At 42.3% G+C, this 20,673-nt stretch overlaps 1 protein-coding gene across 1 annotated transcript in view; it reads left to right on the top strand.

The window, feature by feature from the left end:
* Positions 1 to 20,673, top strand: part of SUZ12 (SUZ12 polycomb repressive complex 2 subunit) — a 57,878-nt gene that overhangs the window by 8,194 nt on the left and 29,011 nt on the right. The window contains exons 4-7 of the mRNA XM_053298790.1: positions 12,168 to 12,236; positions 15,608 to 15,657; positions 17,133 to 17,218; positions 18,773 to 19,004. Of these exons, the coding sequence (XP_053154765.1) occupies positions 12,168 to 12,236; positions 15,608 to 15,657; positions 17,133 to 17,218; positions 18,773 to 19,004 (437 nt within the window). The remainder of the gene's footprint in view (positions 1 to 12,167; positions 12,237 to 15,607; positions 15,658 to 17,132; positions 17,219 to 18,772; positions 19,005 to 20,673) is intronic.

Genomic DNA, 20,673 nt, shown 5'->3' with positions numbered 1-20,673 from the left:
TAAGACAGTTGTGGTGAACTCCAGATAGATCTTACTGAAAGCCACAGGGAGCAGAGCACCCTCCATTACAATCATAAAACAGGAATCACAGAAAAAAGAAAGCAGAACATTATTGAAAACCTAAGCGGATGTTGCAAATGATATAACAGTACCTTGCCATTTTGCTAATTAGGTTGTCAACAAGACTGGACAGTAAATACTTCAAATAGAAGTCATCCAAATGCCCAGGAAAACGTTGCAGCAAAGGGGACACCAGTCTTAAGAGGGCGTCCCTATAGAAATTACAGTATAAAATGGCATGCGTAGTTGTCTCCACTTGACCAGACCTGCAAGGGCAAAGTCGAGCAGAGAAAGGGGTACCTTTAAATCTTCCCTCCATAACAGCAGATGGAAGCGCATTAAGACGGGCAAGCGTCAAAGACGCCTAAATTTGGGAATGGTAATTAGACTTAAATAGCTAGCTGGTTTAATGTTAAACATTTGATCCCCCAGAAAGATAGTCTTAGGCAAGGAAGCAACTTCTTCCTGCAGTTCCATGTCCATGATACGTTGTTTGATCTCAGTCCTGGCTCGATCATATCCCAAACTGGCTTTTGGGTGGGCTATGGGGTAGAGACTGCCTTGGTGGTCCTGATGGATGATCTCCAATTAGGAATTGATAGGAGGAGTGTGACTCTGTTGGTCCTTTTGGATTTCTTGGCAGCTTCCAATACTATTGACCGTAGTCTCCTTCTGGAGCATCTGAGGAGTTTGGGGCTGGGAGGCACTGCTTTGCTGTGGCTGCGCTCCTACCTCTTGAGCAGATTCTTGATGGTGTCCCTTAGAGACTGTTTCTCTTCAAAATCTGAAGTTTTATATGGTGTCTCCCAGGGCTCCATATTGTGTCCAATGCTTTTTAACTTCATGAAACTGCTGGGAGAAATCATCAGGAGATGATTGGTGCACATGGTGCAGGGTGTTATCAGTATGCTGATGACACCCAAATCTATTTCTCCATGTTAGCATCATTGGGAGAAGGCATAAGCTCCCTAAATTCCTGCCTGGAGGCAGTGATGGGCTGGATGAGGGATAACAAACAGACTGAATCCAGATAAGATGGAGGTACTTATTGTGTAGGGTCTTAACTCAGGAGATTTTGTTCCACCTGTTCTGAATGGGAATTGCACTTCCCAACGAAACAGGTCTGCAGTCTGGGGGTGCTTCTGGATCCAAACCTCTCCCTGGTGTCCCAGGTTGAGGCAGTGGCCAGAGGTGTTTTCTATCAGCTTTGGCTGATATGCCAGCTGTGACCATTTCTTGAGAGAAACAATCTCAGAACAGTGGAACGTATGCTGGTAACCCCCAGACTTGACTACTGCAAGGCACTCAATGTGGGGCTGCCTTTGTACGTAATCTGGAAATGACTGTTGGTACAGAATGCGGCGGCCAGGTTGGTCTCTCAGTTGTCTTGGACAGACTGTACTACTCATGTATTTAAACAGAGAGTCTCAACATTGGGTCCCCAGATGTTATTGTACTTTAGCTCCCATAGTCCCCAATTGAAGGCCGCTGGGGATGGGGATTATGGGAACTGAAGTCCAATAACATCTTGGGACCCAACGTTGAGAATCCTTGTACTAAAAGAATTACACTGGCTCTCAATAGGTTTCCAGGCAAAATACGGGCTGGTTATAACCTGTAAAGCCCTAAACAGCTTACGCCCTGGGTATTGAAGAGAACATCATCTTTGCCATGGGCCCATTGACATAATCTGGAGGGGGTTGTCTGCAGTTGCCACCAGCTCATCTGGTGGTTGTGCTGAGATGGTTCCTCTGTTACTCCCCTGAGTCTCTGGAATGTTTTTCATGCTGAAATAAGGGCCTCCCCATCTGACAAGTTTTTAATAAGTTTCTAAAGATTTTTTTCACCAAACATTTTAACTGGACTGGTTTTAAATTGTTTTAAGGCCTTCATTTTTATCTGTTAGATTTTTTAAAAACCATCTAGAGGTGGAAGTTTGTGGATGTCTACATATTTGAAAAATAAAAAATTTTCTATTTGAAGATATTCTGAAAGTCAAAAAGTGAACCATTCTTGATTGGTGCATCATATACTTTAATCAAAGTTAATACAAAGTTCTGTAACTCTATCTGCTGGTTTTTAGGGTAAGAGGAGGCTGCCTCTCTGAGTCTAGAGTTATTTGGCACTCATGTTAGAGCTGACTGTCTTGTATAGAGATTTTTATGTTTGAATTTTGAATAAATTACAGTATTTGCAAAGTAAAGAGAATATTACTATTTAAATCTAGAATGGATTTTTGTTGGTGTGTGTCACCCTGATCTTTCTTTTTACAGATTGCACTTAGGCCTTATAATATTTTGCAGCACTGTTTTAAAAAGTAGATGATGGGCACACTGAATAGTTCCATAAGGCTTCTGTCAACCTAACGATAATGTTATAGATATGTAAATATTTTTTAGAAAATCAACATTTAAACAGTTAATCTTATTTTTTGTTTAATGGCTAACATCAGCTCTTAAAAAAAAAAAAAATCCTGAACACCTGTGACTTCAGATTTCCCCTTCATCAAGTTTCAATTTGCATACATGTCATACACCTAAAGTCCACGTTAAAAAGCCTCTACCATGCGTGTTAAAAACGTATGGAGCACTAGCTGCTGTAAGTTCCTTTCTGCTGCTGTTGCTATGGAAATAGCATCACATAATGCTGCAGCACAGCATTAGCAATACCACGTAGGTTAATTGCAATTTTTGGAAACTAACCATGAGAATCTGCAGGCAGTAAGTGGGAAGATAAGTGATTGAACTAGGCTATACAAGCATTTATTGAAATGGCTAACCAGTAAATTTCATCTTAACAATGCAACATCTATTTTTTTAACATCTTGAGTTATACATTTCTCTAAAAGCACAATTGTATGTGTTTTTGCTTGGAAGTAAGTTCCACTATGCTGAATGGAAATTCCTGAAAAGTGTGTGTAGGATTGTTGCCTAAGTTAGATTAGAAAGTACAGGTGCAAAACAAGTTGGAAATCGTTCATATTCACATCTCATGCCCTTACAATTACCGAAAAAAATGCATTCCAAAATTCAACTCTTTCCTTAATCTCTTAACTTAAGAACTATTGGTATTCCATAATGGGATTTTAAGTTTGAAAATTCAACCTGTAGAGGTTTTAAACATTCATTAGACAGGAACCAGTTTCTCGCAGTCTTTCATGGTAGCTCAACACTGGCAATTGCCTATCAATACGACAGTTTTTTCCAGTTATTTTCATGAGAAAAAAATGGCAGCCACCTGCTGGTATGAGACCTTGTGAAGTTTTTGTTCACTACCTTGCACTGTACCACAACACTTTGGACCTGCAGACCACTTGTTTGTACAGAGGCAGCACAGGGGTGCAGCTAAGTAAATTTCCTCAGTAGAACATAGGAAGCTGCCATATACTGAGTCAGACTATTGGTCCATCTAGCTCAGTATTGTCTTCACAGACTGGCAGCAGCTTTTCCAAGATTGCAGGCAGGAATCTCTCTCAGCCCTATCTTGGAGAAGCCAGGGAGGGAACTTGAAACCTTCTGCTTCTCCCAGAGCGGCTCCATCCCCTAAGGGGAATATCTTACAGTGCTCACACTTCTAGTCTCCCATTCATATGCAACCAGGGCAGACCCTGCTTAGCTCTGGGGACACATCATGGTTGCTACCACAAGACCAGCTCTCCTCTACATAAGAACATCCCTGCTAGATCAGGCCCAAGGCCCATCTAGTTCAGCGTCCTGTTTGACACAATGGCCCACCAGATTCCACTGGAAGCTTGCAGCAGGAGTTGAGGGCATGCCCCCTCTCCTGCTGTTACTCCCCTGCAACTGGTAATAGAAGGTGACTCCAAATTTAAAATGATCTCCTCAGTTCTAAAATAAAAGAATTGGGTGGGGGCCATGGTTAGTCTTGGATTCAGGTAACTAATATGTATGATTTCAGTTGAAATCAGGCTGTTCTTATGTAGTCATGAAGTCCATAATGAAGTCCACAATGAAATAAACTTACAACTCTGATTTTAGATGGTAAAGGAAAGCTACAATATATGTACCATATTTGTTCTTAAGGTGACGCAACACTTATTGTATGTATTGCTACAAACCAACACAGATATTGCAAGCTTTCCCATTATGTGGAAATTGGAAACACTAGTTGTAAGCATTCACTAGTGATTCGAACTAATGTGTGAGGTTAGATCAAAGGAGGAAATGAGAATGCATTTTTGTAGTAGCTATATGGTCCAGTTGCTTATGGCTGGAACTTCTAAGTAAACATAAGATCCAAAACTATATGCATGCTGTGCTGATTCTAATAAGTTGCTAGATTCACTGCATCAGTATTGGAATGCTTGCTCATCATTAATAAGCAGCCCCTTTGGATCTCTTAGCACTCTGCGCCTCTCCACAGAATTATTTTTAAAATGTTTTCCTAGAGCATAATACACACATTTAGGTACTACAAACCTATAACATTTTAATTATGTCATACCAAATCTTTCCTGAATACTGATGTGTTGGAATTTCCAAACATACTACTCATCTGGAAGCAGGAGCAAATGGTGTGTGCAACTCCTGTGTACAAAATGTGAGCACACCTACAATTGTTGGGTGAAAAGCAGATAGGAATTCAGAGTATGTTTTTATACCGGTGCATTCTTTTCCTTTTCCTGAACTTTAGAAAAGTAACTTACTGGGAAAGAGAAGCTACGCAGTCTACTAAGAGGGAGATGGTCTTCTCATACTGTTTTCTTCAGATCATTTAACAAACTTATTTATTTATACCGCCTAATGTGTGTCTCTCTAGGCAGTGTACACAATTTAAAACAAATATAAAACAGAGTAAAAACAAAACAATTTCACAGAATAAAAAAGTTAAAACTAAGAAGTTTCAAAATTCTGTTAAAAGTCTGAGAAAACAAGTGTGTCTTGGAGGTATTCCTAAAAGCAATTGGAGATGCTCTTATTCCAAAGCCCCAGAGAGCCCAAGAGAAGGACCAGTCCTGTGTCGTCACCAAACAAGCCTGTGACTGCTGTAACTGGACCACCTCAGATGATCTTAATAGATGACAAGGTTCATGACAAAAATGGCACTCCTACAGTGATGGAAATAAGTATTTGATCCCCTGCTGATTTTGTCCGTTTGCCCTCTGACACAGAAATGACCAGGCTATAATTGGAATGGTAGGTTTATTGTAGCTGTGAGAGACAGAATAACAACAAACAAACCCTCAAAAGCCCAGTGCCCAAAAGTCAGCGATGGATTTGCATTGTAGTGAGGGAAATAAGTATTCAGTCCCTTCACAAAAGATGTCTTAGTACTTGGTGGCAAAACCCTTGTTGGCAATCACAGAGGTCAGACGTTTCTTGTAGCTGGCCACCAGGTTTGCACACAACCCAGGAGGGATGTTGTCCCACTCCTCTTTGCAGATCCTCTCCAAGTCAGAAAGGTTTCGAGGCTGATGTTTGGCAACCCGAACCTTCAGCTCCCTCCACAGATTTTCTATGGGATTTAAGGTCTGGAGACTGGCTGGGCCACTCCAGGACCTTCATGTGCTTCTTCTTGAGCCACTCCTTTGTTGCCTTGGCTGTGTGTTTTGGGTCATGGTCATGCTGGAATACCCATCCACGACCCATTCTCAATGCCCTGGCTGAGGGAAGGAGGTGCTCACCCAAGATCTGACGGTACATGGTCCCGTCCATCGTCCCTTCGATGCGGTGAAGGTGTCCTGTCCCCTTAGCAGAAAAACACCCCCAAAGCATAATGTATCCACCTCCATGTTTGATGGTGGGGATGGTGTTCTTGGGTTCATAGGCAGCATTCCTCCTCCTCCACACACGGCGAGTTGAGTTGATGCCAAAGAGCTCAATTTTGGTCTCATCTGACCACAACACTTTCGCCCAGTTCTCCTCTGGATCATTCAGATGTGCATTGGCAAACTGCAGACGGGCCTGTACATGTGCTGCCTTGAGCAGGGGGACCTTGCAGGCACTGCAAGATTTCAGTCCTTCACGGCGTAGTGTGTTACCAACTGATTCCAGCTGCTCTGAGATCATTGACAAGTTCCCCCCGTGTAGTTCTGGGCTGCTTTGTCACCGTTCTCATGATCATTGCAACTCTACGAGGTGAGATCTTGCATGGAGCCCCAGACCGAGGGAGATTGACAGTTATTTTGTGTTTCTTCCATTTGCGAGTTATCGTGCCAACTGTAGTCACCTTCTCACCAAGCTGCTTGGCGATAGTCTTGTAGCCCAGTCCAGCCTTGTGCAGGTCTACAACCTTGTCCCTGACATCCTTCGACAGCTCTTTGGTCTTGGGCATGGTGGTGAGTTTGGAAGCTGAGTGATTGCTTGCTTCTATGGACAGGTGTCTTTTATACAGGTACTGTAACAAGCTGGGATTAGGAGCACTCCCTTACAGAGGGTGTTCCTCATCTCAGCTCGTTACTTGCATATAGTGAAAAGACACCTGGGAGCCTGAAATCTTGCTGGTTGATAGGGGATCAAATACTTATTTCCCTCACTACAATGCAAATCCATCGCTGACTTTTGGGCACTGGGCTTTTGAGGGTTTGTTTGTTGTTGTTCTGTCTCTCACAGCTACAATAAACCTACCATTCCAATTATAGCCTGGTCATTTCTGTGTCAGAGGGCAAACGGACAAAATCAGCAGGGGATCAAATACTTATTTCCCTCACTGTAGGTACCCTGGACCCAAACCGATAAGGGCTTTATAGGTAATAACCAGCGCTCTTTTTGGATCCAGGAGCACTCCCAAGCCATGCACCTGATATTTCAGGCAGTGTAACCCCATCCAGAACAGGCAGATCTAAACAATCTCTTGGATCCTGACCCTCCACCATCAGTGCCTCCGTCTTATTTGAATTCAACTTCAGTTTGTTATCCCTCATCCAGCCTATTACTGCCTCCAGCCAGGCATTTAGGGAAGTTATGCCATTTCCTGATGAGGTCGATGTGGAGAAATAGCTCTGGATGTCATCAACATAGAACCCCTAAACCAAACCTCCTGATGATCTCTCCCAGCAGTTTCATGTGAATGTTGAAAAGCATTGGAGACTGCATGGAGCCTTGTAGAACTCCATACTCCAGTTTTTGCTTTGTAGAACAGCAATCCTGAAGCAACACCATCTGGAATGTACCAGAGAGGTAGGAACGGAACCACTGTAAAACAGTGCTAACCAATCCCACCTCCCTCAGGTGGCCCAGAAGGATACCATGGTTGATGGTATCAAAAGCCATCAGCAGAGATGGCTAAAATGATGAGCAGAGTCACACGCAATAGCCAATTGGAGATAATCCATCAGGCTGGCCAAGGCAGTCTCAACCCCATAGCCTGCTCGAAAGCTATTTTGAAATGGGTCTAGATAATCTTCCGAAACTGCCTGGAGCTGAGAGGCCACCACGCACTCAATCACCTTGCCCAACCATGGAAGATTGGAAATGGGTCTGTAATTAGCTAATTCCGAGGGATCCAATGCAGGTTTCTTCAAACAAGATCTAATAGCCTCCTTAAGACAGAGGCATCCTGCCCTCCCTCAGAGAAGCATTTATATTTACCAGACACTCTCCGTAAATACAATTACTAGATGAAATAAGCCAAGTTGGGAAAGGGTCAAGAGAACATGTTGTACGACGTACAGTTTGAAGTAGTTTGTCCACATCATCAGGAGACACAAAGTGAAAGTGATCCAATCTAATCCTATAAGAAGAGTTGTTGGACACCTCCACAGTAGATTCTGCAGCAATTGGAATCCAGTTTGACCCAAATATGAGAGATTTTATTCACAAAAAAGTCATTGAAGACGTTACAACAAGTGACTGATGGTTCCAAGTTCAAATTCAAGGGTGTGGGGCCACATACTAGCCCCACTCACAATCCTAGATGACTCTGCTGGCTGAGAATTTGTGGAAGCAATGTGGGCAAAAAACTCTGTTTTTGCTGCGAGCACTGCCAGAGCATAGACCTTGAAATGTACTCTGTATTGTGATCAGTTGGATTCATGCCAAGTCTTCCTCCACTTGCATTCTAGTCATCTACCTCGCCATTTCAGCTCCCATAGTTTTTCCGAATACCACAGGACTAATTTTGAAGCAGGTCAGAGAGGACACTTAGGAGCTGTTGTGTCTACTGCTCTAGTGAATTCATTATTCCATATTTGCACGAGATCATTGACAGAATCACTAGCAGATCCAATTTTAATCTTTTCAAGGCTTCATGGAATCCGTTTGGATCCAATAACTGCCCTAGGTAGACCAGCCTAATAGTTCCTGCCTTGACGCCTGCAGAGGTGGGTAGTGGTTGCGAGTCCTACCTTAACCAGATGGCGACCAGTCCATGACAATGGGGAGTTGACAGGAGTCCACACCCATGGAACACCACCCTGATTGGAGCAAAAGACCAAATTGTGCATGTGACCAGCATCATGCCTTGGTCCAGAGACCAATTGGGATAGTTCCATAGCTGTGTTAGCTGTTATGAGCTCTTGAGCCACTTCTGACAACCCAGTCCCAAAATGAACATTGAAGTTTCTCACTAACAACCCAGGCAACTCCAATGCCAACTCTGCAACCAGATCTGTCAGCTCAGTTGGGCTTGGTTGGCCAAAAAGGTGATTGGTACACCAACAGAAACTTTCTCCTAAATACACAATTGTTTGAGACTCTTTACAGCTCTTTACACAGCATAGTGGCCCAAAGAGGAAAATAGGTTTAAGGCCCAAGTTTGTATTGTCCAGATATCCATGAAGGTAAAGAGAATGTTAAAAAACCCCAATAACATTTGAGGTGTGCTCAGCCCCAAAGCAACAGCATTAGTGCTTGGCAGTAGTCCAAAAAAGGTATATTGCCTGGCAGACTCTCCTCAGCAGCAATCAATACTTAATGACAACACCACAGTCCAGGTGTCCATATTGCTCACCCCATTCAGGTTTGCAATTTAAAACTCAAACACTCGCCACAAGCAAACCCACAGCTCGGATCAAGGGTTACTTTAGCCTCTGCTTTCTTCCTGGTTGTTGCTGCTTCTTATCAAAGACATCATAATACTCAAAAGTCATTTTTCTTCTTCCCCACCTTGGATGACCAATACCCGAGTCAGTCCTGCTTCCCAAGCCAAGATTGTCTGTCTTGGCACTTGTGGCCTGGTTTCCTCTCATGACCCACTGGAAGTCAGGTGCAGCAACAAGAATGCCACACTCACTCCACAAATGCTTGGAGTCCATCCCAAGATCCAAAGGCATTCCAGCACCAGATTCCCACAAAGGAAAAGGCCCTAAGAAAAATGCTTTTTTGGAAGCTGCTCATTACAAATTCACCCAAGGCCAGTTTGCCAGTCTTCTTGATGATCATACCAGACACTGCACCTTTTGCAAAGGGCCATGAAAGGACACACTCCTTAGCTTGCCTTTTCCTCTGTTCTCCAGGGATTATGCTTCATTATAGCCAGACTGCATCAGGCTCACACTACCAGCTCAGCTGCAAAGCATCCTAATCCAGCTATGCAGCACCCACCCCCTCAAAAAAACCTATTAAGGGCAGGGCCCTGCATCCCTGCCTGAAAGTCCATACTTAACAGAGCCACTGAGGCAACAGCACATTATTTAACATGAATTGATTTCATTTACTTGATATCCTTCTTTATCCCATGGACTTTGAATAGCATACTGCGTTTCAGGTAGACCTTGTTATCCGCAGTTGGGAAAAAGAACACCCAGCCTCGGCATACTCGGGGGTGGGGGGTGGGGGGGTCGACAAAAAACATGCTGACCTAGTATATCTGCGGGCTGGAAGTGGCTGGAAATGACCATGGAGGTCATTTCTGGCCGCCATTTTCTTTGGAGCTACAAAATGCCCCCCATCTTTGCTGAATGAATGAATGGGTGCCATCCATGTCCACACATCAACATCAGAGGAACTTGTGCAACAGCATTTACATCAACACAAGCTTTGTCTGCTGCATCATTCTCGGCATCAATAGTGATGCCGAAGCTTCTGTCACCACTGGTAGAAGTCGGCACTGATACTGAGAGCAGTTTCTTTGTCCCTGGCAGCAATGCCATTGAAGTCCCCATTGATGCCAAATGCCATTGAAGTCCCCATTGATGCCAAAGTCCCAAAAGGCAAAACAGTTGCCCTCAACATTGAACACACCAGTTTTAACAGATACTACAAGGCATTGCCGAGTGCTGATTTCAGGGTTGAAGAGAAGGACTCTACTGGTGTTGAGGAAGTGAGCACATTGGATTCCAATGCAGCACAATCTCTACTATCTATGTTGGACTCCAATGCTACCACACTTCCAACTTTTAGGGGATTTCAACATTCGGAGGAGAGAGAGAGGTGTGTTCTGCCTCCAAATACTGCCTATTCAACAGTGGCTCATACAAATAAACAAGTGTCCTATGCATTAATGGTAGCACAATTGGCCACTTCATCTTCTTGACACATGTGTGAATTCTCTCATGGCATTTCATCTCCTGGGCAAGCAAGTGTCTTTGGGCAGTCTTCTCCAGGAGTGGCTTACGACAATGATGAAGATAGATTGTGGATATATCCAGGATTCAATCCAAACAATTCTCTGGCTAGAGCTTATTCTCAGATGTCCACCGCACACGCTGGCTGGGGAGGGGGGATGCTCCTCCTCTACTACCATGTAAAGTTGTGATGACAGTAGCTGCAGTCATGCAGATGCTAGCAGAATCTCCTCCCCCACCAAAACCTGTACAGGTTGCAAAACAGACCCAAACCAAGTAGAAGCAAGCTTTATCTACAGCTATCTAGATGGACCCTTGGGAGCCTGCAATTCCTAGGCCTCCAACATGTCCCTCAAGGGAGCATCAGCCGCATTCCTCTCCAGCACCTTCAGGTTAGCCACCATGGTTCATCAGTTTTTGAATCCGACACAGTCTACTGACCCTGACCCATCGCTTGATGTGGCAACGCCTTCATATGTAAGGAAATAAAGGCTTATCATGTTTAACTCAAGGAAATGGTTGTTGCACTGGATCTTGATCTAAAATCACAGTTGTCAACAATTGATGACCCAGTATACAATTTTATGGCAAAGTCCTTTTTTGCACAGCCTGTCTCCTTGCCTCGCTTGCTGGTAATTTCCAAGGCAGCTCAGTGCGCTTGGGAAGTTCCATGTACTTCCACTCTGACCACTAAAAGACTAGAAGGCCTATATAGAGTGCAAGAACAGGATAACATTTATCTGATAAAACATCCTGTACTAAACTCCCTCGTAATAGACTGCGCTGCTACTTCTGCATTGGTTAGGCATCACACGACTCCTGTGGGGAAAAAGGGAAGGAAGTTAGATGTGCTAGACAGAAAGATATATTCGATGGCATGCTTATCGGTGAAAATAGCCAACTATTCCGCCTCCATTAGCATAAGTATAATTATTCAGATAAGCTCCCACAAAACAAATGGCAATTCCGAATCTGAAACTAGACTCAGTTGTAATGCTATTGTGTTTATGCCTGTGATCATGGCAGTACTTCACTGTCAGCTGGCACAAAACTTTGGTAGTATTAATTTAACTAACAAAGTTGTGCACACCAGAGAGGTGTGCAGAGTTGCAAGGATGCTTGAAGGTGCACAATCTCTTGCATGCTCATTGCATTTGTACATCTTACAAACTGTGCTGAATGCTGATACTGTGTGTATGTGTATATATATATTAATAAAATACATATATAAATCCATTTCTGTTAATAATATTGCTTAGCACATATTCTTCGCCTCATTCTCTGCAATGTATGGAGTTGCAAGTGCAACTCTAGTCTGGAATGCAAGTCCCTGATTTGGAGGAACTACCTTTCAAAACATCTTTTCACTAGCACACATTTGCAAATTGGTTAATGTTGCTGAACTTGTAGGGAAAACATTAAAAGCATCTGAAAATCAGCATGACTGGAAAAACAATTCAGACTTTTAGGGTGAGAATCATGCTTCCAGACACTAGAGCCTTCTATAAAGTGGGGGGGGGGGATTGGTGCCTGGGCAGTGATTTTTCCAAGTCTGCAAGCAAACATTCTTAGAAGAAATCTGCATGAAACATAATCGTACTACTCCATGGAAATCAATGAAATTTCAAAAATTTTATTACAGGAAAGCATTCAGAGTAGATGGGATGCTGACGAAGGTAGAGAAAACGAAGGGAGAACATGACTTGCAAAGGTAAAATTCATTGTATCAACAGATACTTTTCAGTAACAATGGTGGGTTGTATCCTAAGTAAGTCATGACTAAGTAATACTTAAATCAGAAACAGTATTCAACATTTAACTTTAGCTCCATTGGGCTTAATGGTATTTTAAAACCCTAATTTAGGATACAATCTTGTGTATTAGTTGCCATGGATATAATGGGAGTAAATATTTTCTGTCAGTGGAATTCATGCAGATGTATTATGGATAAGGCGGAGGATTTTTTTTCCTTGCAGAACATTGTTTCCCCAAAACAATATATTTTTGTCTTATGGCTGCTCAATGATCAAAGTATCTAAGAAGCCTAATTAAATTTTTCTAGCAAATCTGTAACATCTGCTTCTCCCATAATATTCACAAACTGATTCTACTAGAGGGCTGTGTGTATGTGTGAGTAAATATTACAGCATTTATCTCTTGACTTGGGTGAAATGGAAAAAACAGGGAGATGTATATATAGAAGCAGGATACTGTTCATATTTTCTTGGACAAGGATGTCTATCCTTTGATTTGGATATGCAGCCCTCATTTATTCTGCAGGGTATGGATTGGAATGTATCTGTCTACTGTTGCAGGTCACTAATTGCAAGCCGTACCTTGTTTAGAACCAATTGCTGCATTTAGGCCAGTGTGCATGCGAGAATATCATTGGGTAGTCTTCAAAAAGGTGTCCATATTGTGGTATGGTGTCCCAGTTAAATCCAGAATGACCTGTGTAATCTTTTGTGGATTGCTGACACTGCCTATGGAGGAAGTACATAGGGAGTTTCCTTGTATTGTTTTCTCATTGGTCCACCTTGCTTAGAATTTTCTGCGTTGGCTCTCTGCTTTTAGGCAGGGGTCTTTCCAACCTTACCTAGATAAGCCAAGCACAGAACCTGGGATTTTCTGCATACAAAAAAGTGCTCTATCACTGAACTATAATCTTATACCTCATAGGTCCCTGTTTTAACTGGAACTTTAAATAAAACCAACATTGCTGCCCTTCATGCCTCTTTTGTCAATATATTTGCATTTCTAGTCTGTCTGAAGGAAAAAACCACTTTGGTGCCGTAGCTGAAAAGGCCATGTCCTCATGCCCACCTGCCATACTTCCAATGGCAAAAGGAAGCAGAACATGGCCTTCAGACAAGCTCACATGGGATGAGGTGGTTCTTAAGGTATCCTGATTTAGGTTGTCTAGGACTTTAAAGGTCAAAACCAGCATTTTGAATTGGGTCTGGAAATGGATACAATGAAGAAGTTGATCTAATCTGCGGCCATGATTAACAATGTTGCACGTGCAATTTGAACAACTTTAGGTTTCTAAATAGGCTTCAAAGGTAGTGCCTAGTTAGGGCATTTTATGCTAATCTATGTGATGGCGTCATGAAAGACCAAGGCCAGGTCCAGCTTCTCCATGAAAGGACAGAATTGTTCCAAGCAAAGCTGGTAAAAGGCACTCTTTTTTCACCACTACCACCTGACTATCCAGGATCAGTACCAGATCTAGGAGCACCCCAAAGCTTCAAACACTATTCTCAAAGAGGAGTTCAACCCTGTCCAAAACAAGCTGTACATCTAACCCCAGGTAATCAGAACCCCCAACTTGTTATGCCTGAATAAAACTAACCTCAGGTCATTATAGGGCAGAGGGTCATTTATGACTCCTGAGGATTTGGACAAGCTGCTTGGAATGGTGTGGCCTACCACCTGTTCTCTTGACGCTTGTTCAACATGACTTATACTATCTGGTGGGGGGGGGCAGGGAGGTTACAGAAGGTCTGCTAGATATTATAAATGCTTCTCTGAGGGGACAGCAGGATGCCTTCTTGCCTTAAAGGAGGCAATCATTAGACCTCTTCTGAAGAAGCCTGCATTGAATCCCTCAGAGTTAAGTAACTATAAGCCTGTCTCCAACCTTTCACACTTGGGTAAGGTAACTGAGAGGGTGGTGGCCTCCCAGCTCCAGGCAGTCTTGGAGGAAACTGATTATATAGACCCATTTCAAACTGGCTTTTGGGTGGGCTATGGGGTAGAGACTGCCTTGGTGGTCCTGATGGATGATCTCCAATTAGGAATTGACAGGAGGAGTGTGACTCTGTTGGTCCTTTTGGATTTCTTGGCAGCTTCCAATACTATTGACCGTAGTCTCCTTCTGGAGCATCTGAGGAGTTTGGGGCTGGGAGGCACTGCTTTGCTGTGGCAGCGCTCCTACCTCTTGAGCAGATTCTTGATGGTGTCCCTTAGAGACTGTTTCTCTTCAAAATCAGAAGTTTCTCCATGTTAGCATCATTGGAGGAGGCATAAGTTCCCTAAATGGGAGGCAGTGATGGGCTGGATGAGGGATAACAAACAGACTGAATCCAGATAAGATGGAGGTACTTACTGTGTAGGGTCAGAACTCAGGAGATTTTGTTCTGCCTGTTCTGAATGGGAATTGCACATCCCCAACGAAACAGGTATACAGTCTGGGGGTGCTTCTGGATCCAAACCTCTCCCTGGTGTCCCAGGTTGAGGCATTGGCCAGAGGTGTTTTCTATCAGCTTTGGCTGATATGCCAGCTGTGACCATTTCTTGAGAGAAACAATCTCAGAACAGTGGAACGTATGCTGATAACCCCCAGACTTGACTACTGCAAGGCACTCAATGTGGTCTCCCTTTGTACATAATCCGGAAACGACTGTTGGTACAGAATGCGGCAGCCAGGTTTGGTTCTTGAGTCGTCTCGGACAGACTGTACTACTCATATATTAAAAGAATTGCACTGACTCTCAATAAGTTTCCGGGCAGAATACAAGGTGCTGGTTATAACCTGTAAAGCCCTAAACAGCTTATGCCCTGGGTATTTAAGAAAGCGTCATCTTTGCCATGGGCCCCACTGCCCATTGATATAATCGGGGGGGGGGGGGCGCGTTGTCTGCAGTTGCCACCAGCTTGTCTGGTGGCTTTGCAGAGACAGGCCTTCTCTGTTGCTGCCCTGAGACTCTGGAATGTTCTTCATGTTGAAATAAGAGCACCCCCCTCTCTGATAACTTAGTGACTAAAGATGTTTTCTCATCAAGCTTTTAATTGGACTGTGGTTTTAATTGTGTTTTATTTTTAATCTTGTTTATGTTGTAAATCACGCAGAGATGGACGTTTGTGGCGGTCTACATAAAAATTTGATAGATAAATAAATAAAGGGGAGGAATAGTCAGTTCTGACACCCACTTGATGGGTTTAACTGGGCATTCAAATGTTTGTGTTTTAGTGGGAAAGATGTTGCACACTTGGATAAAAACATTTGCATAGAACAAGTAACTGAATAATCAAACACAGCTTCATATTTATGCAGTAGTAAAATTGTTTTTTCTCATTTAGTTTGTCTGCTCATCTGCAACTCACCTTTACTGGTTTCTTCCATAAAAATGGTAAGTATTGAACTATTTTATTTTGTCTTTCAGTGCTATTAATTTACATAGGAGGAAAGCTAAGGCAGAAGGCTAAAATGGTATAAATGTCAAACAGAAATGGCAATTTCTAATGTGTTGGTCAACACAATAGTTCTAACTCTGCTGCACAATGAAAAAATTTAAACCCATCTCATATTTGTTAAATGTCTGTAATACTTGATCAACAAGAGAAAACATTAAATCCTAATATACAAAGTGTGGTGTTCAGTTTTCTACTACACTACATTAATTCTGCGGATCTTAATGAGCAATACAAATACTTGAGTTAATTTTAAAGTTCATTTAAAATTCATAGACATGTATTCCTTTTTAGTATTGCATTAATTAAAGGATACTGACACTATAGATTGAATAGCATACTTCTGGGAAATCAGAAATGCACTTAGAGGACATCAGTCTCTGAATATGGAGTATTTCCTTACATCTTCTATCTGTTACCCTCTAAACTAAAACTAAACTTCTACAGAGGAATTTTGTGAGATACATTGTTCTCCAGCACCTGGAGCTCATGGACCTTTCCTGTTGCTTTAGATGCCTTGAATTAATGGTCGTTGCAGTTTGTGTCATTGTGCAGTGGACCTCCATAAAATCCTTCGTTATTACTTAGCTGAATGTTTACTTGGCTTTATAATATTCTATATCGTTGAGGGATGAGGAAAAAAATCGATTTTTAACTTCATAAACTATTTAGAGTTTGCTTAAATCTGTTCCCTTAGGTTAACAACCAAGAACTTGCACACATCTTGGAGATGCATTTGTCCTATTTTGCTAAGGTTGGAAAGAAGACAGGTTTAAAACATTGTCCTACAGTGCCATGTACAAAAATTCCATGGGAATTTGTATAGGCAGATGACATTAAGAACTGACCTCTCATCTGTTAATGGTGTTGTGCAGCATCTAGACCATTTCCACTTGTACAAGGGCAGGTGGATCTATTTCTGCCAATTCCCCCCTTCCCTTCCCTCTGTTGCTACTGCTTCTTCTGAAAATGTAACTGAGGGTTGCTTTCCGACATGCTTTTTGGAACCATGAGGCTGAAGAGGGGAGTTGGCAAAAAGCTTCTCTTTTCCAGTACACTCACAGCTGAAACATACTTCTGCATAAATATAGTGAAATTTCAATTGCAAATGTTAAGTTTGCTGCTTTTTTGCTCCCCTAGATAGATTAGTAGTTGCCCCAGGGTATGCAGCTGAGGTGAAACCCAATTTTGTTCACTCACCCATCCTGCCATTTTCATGTTTTTTCAGCTGGGGAAATTCAGTGCAGTGCTATGGGTTCTCTGCATGCTAAAGGACCAATGGTGAATTAAAGATGGCAGAGACAGCACCTAGATTGTTAGATACGATAGCACTGCATGGCTTTCTTGGCCTACACTGCATAAAAATCTTAGCCTTAGGATTTAAAAACACTTTTTTCCCCCTGGACTCTTCTAGATAAGCCGTTGCAAAACTCTGAAAATGATCAAAGTTCTGTAACTCTGGAAGTACTGCTTGTAAAAGTTTGTCACAAGAAGCGAAAGGTAAGCTTTAGAGGTGTTGTTGCAGGTTTGGGTAAAACTACAATGCTCTTCTGTGGAAGGTTAACACCTGCTAATAATGTTTTGTTTTACTTTGCGCACTTTGGTTGGCATATATTTTTTGTTGTATATTTTGCAGTGGAGTTCATTGTAAGACCTGGGAGCCAGTGGCAGCTCCTAGCAACCCCAAGTGAGGTTCTCTAATTATTGGGCCTACGTGAGTGAAACTTTGGCCTGAATCCAAATACTCTGCATGTGTCCCCCTTTGGCACTGCTTAGAGGTTACCATTCCCACCATGCAGTGCTGCACTTTGGCCTGTGCCAGTGAGGCTCCTTTAAGGGAAATTGAGCTCTCTCAAGCCCCAGCATCATCTTGGAGGCATGTGTGGAGTGCTTTGCCTCTGGGAAGGATGACACTTGCCCACACTCCATATATCTCTTGCAAGATGGCACTGGGTTTGACAGAGTTCTGGGCACCTCCTTAGCTTTGAGAAAAACATAGCACTGCACAGAGGTCAGTGCAGTAGGAAAGGACTCTTTTGTTGAAGGTTTTTTCCCCAAAGTGACCCCCACTTGAAAGTAGTAAAGATAATTGTATTACTGCCTTGTTTAGCCTCTGGGTGCTCATGCTTTCTGTCTCTAGTTAATGTACTGCTTCATATATCTTACTACTTCAAGGTGATCCCACCGCTTGCTGAAAACCAGATAAGTTCTTGTTCAGCTAAACTTTTCAGCTTGCACCCCCTGAAGCTCCTCAGTACCATGAAATATTGCTGGTGTGTACCTTGTATGCCAAATGTGACAGATTTATAGTGTTTTTGTAATCCTTTGGGGCTAAGTATTAAAACTTTGCCTTATGTTAGTCACAATAGTTTTCTAGCAACTTACGGATGACGATTTAAAACTAAAAGTATGTGTTATTGCTATTCAGACTGACAGAAAGTGTAGCTTATTTAGTATATTGTATTCTGAATATAGTGGGTTTTCCGTGTGTGTGTGTGTGTGTGTGTGTGTGTGTGTGTGTGTGTGTGTGTGTATTAAAAATCTTAAGAGCTCTTGAAGAATTGTCTGTTTGACTTGTTACAATTTGCTCTCTACTAGACTTGGAAGAAATGTTGGATTTGCCTGCTTACCAATCTTGGTTTGCTGGGCAAATGCAAATCATAGTATGTCTGTTTCGGGGGGAAGCAGCAAACTGATTTGCCTCAAACCAGAGGGGTAGAATGGCAGCACATGAGGGAAGAATGGAGTGTGTGAATCCAAGGGTTCTTAAAAGCTCATTCACCAAACTATGGGTTGATATTGCTTCAGAACCAGACCAATGTATTATAGGAAAAATGAACTACCACTGCTGACATTCTAGTATGTGCTATGCCCAGTAATCTTCTTTGAATGTAGTTGGTTTGATGAGCTCCAGGGTTTTCAGTTACGGTAATGCTCTCATTCTATTTTTTTAACAATACAAAATAATTTGACTCTCTGACCTCTGAGTCAATTCTCTCACTTTATCCAAATAATGAAAAACATTAAGCAAATGCATTCTGTTTATGTCTGCAGGATGTTAGTTGTCCAATAAGGCAAGTACCTACTGGTAAAAAGCAGGTACCGCTGAATCCAGACCTCAACCAAATGAAGCCAGGCAACTTTCCGTCACTTGCAGTTTCCAGCAATGAGTTTGAACCCAGTAACAGCCATATGGTGAAATCTTACTCATTGTTGTTTCGAGTAACTCGTCCAGGAAGAAGAGAATTTAATGGAATGATTAATGGTGAAACTAATGAAAACATTGGTAAGTAAGCTTGAAGTATATTCAGAATGTCTCCTTTTAGTCATTCAAGATAGGAGGAATAATCAACTTGCTGCTTAAAGAAAAAAATGGAGCAGGCCCTTGAACATGTGGGTGTACACTGCTGAATAATAACTTCTTCCCTAGTGTGTGCATTTTATGTGCCTGGTGTAAAGTTTTTAGCTAGTGTAAAGGAGGACACCTAACTGAGCCTTATTCTTCTTACAAAGCACTTTGTAGCCTAAAGCTTGGTGTCAAACAATGATTTAATTTAAAAGGCACAAACCCTGCCTCGGGTTTGCAGTCAAAAAGGCCATATGGAAAAGGTGTAATCTCGCAGAATAATCCAACATGCCTTTTAGGGTTTGCAGATGCTGTTGATAATCTGCCACTTCTTATGTTAATATACTTGAGGCTAACTCACAGTGAGAGTATTAGCATTTTTAGGGTACCTCCATATGAAATAGAAACCTGTTATATGTGATGCATGTAATTAGGGTGTCTTGGAGAACATGTAAAGTCAGCAAACAGGATTTTGTGTATCTGCCAAAGGCATTCTGACATCTCTTAGATGGCAAATATTTGATACATGAAATATAACTTATATAATGTAAGTTAGCACAGACCACAGCCATGGGATAGGACTGAATGTTGGATTTTAGGAGTTCCATTGCCTCTTTACATTGCTTGAACTGGGAATGGAGGAAGGCTGGATTTTTAGTAGTAGCCAGGGATACATGTGATCTGCAGAATGCAAGCAAATTTGCTAGATTACATAAAGGACTTGTTTCTGGATCTAGTCATGCAGAGCTGCTGGTGCCTTATACAATCATATTTTCTAGAGCACGGGTGGCATTGGGCAGCTCAAAGCTACTGGTAGCTTTGGGGCTTATCTGAAGTTGCTCTAGACCTCTGAGTTTTGCTGTCAACCAGTACTGCAAATCTGATTGTCGGTTTTAGTGGGGGCATGGCCATACCATTTTCAATCTCTCTTTTTGGGTGCTTGGTTTCTTAATTTCTCTCCTATTTATTTCTCTCTCTTTTCTTCCCCCACAAATGCAGCAAAATCTTCCTGGAACTAAGTAGTTTCCCCTCACTCCCCAATACTTACCAACTAGCTTTTGCTCCACTGTCATGTCACACTCACTGAGCTGGGCATAAATGTAGGAGGTTGAACAGAAAATCAGAAGTGGATTTTTCTATCTCATGGAAGAACTGGGTATTCAATCTGAGCCTCAGCTTTTCCTGTGTTTAAAATGGGGCTATAATTAAGAATGCTGACACAACTTATTCCTTTCAAAAATGCAAAAAAATAAAATAAAAGTCTGCCTTGGACTTAATGGCTTACCTTGGGCTTCTATCTGAGCATCAGTATTAATTGATTGCCTTTTAATAATACCATTGCCTATCTCTGCTAGCCATTTCAAGGGATTTTGATGTTTAAAATAACTTGTTCTGTAGGTGTAAAGTCTTTTTACAAGCCTCCATTTTGTGACTGGCTCTGCCTCATCAAGCCATTTTGTACTGGTAGCTCTCAAGACTCCTGGAAGCCTTGAGTCTGTCTACCCCTGTTCTAGAGCATATAGACACACTGCTATTAACACTGAGAAGGGAGAACACGTCCTTCCCGGTGTAGGGAGGGGTAGACTCCATCTACCTAATGACATGTGTT

Source organism: Hemicordylus capensis, chromosome 2 (assembly GCF_027244095.1).
Source record: "Hemicordylus capensis ecotype Gifberg chromosome 2, rHemCap1.1.pri, whole genome shotgun sequence".
NCBI classification, from domain to species: Eukaryota; Metazoa; Chordata; class Lepidosauria; order Squamata; family Cordylidae; genus Hemicordylus; species Hemicordylus capensis.
The sequence above is the reverse complement of the archived record's forward strand: the minus strand, read 5'-3'. Positions and strand labels throughout refer to the sequence as shown.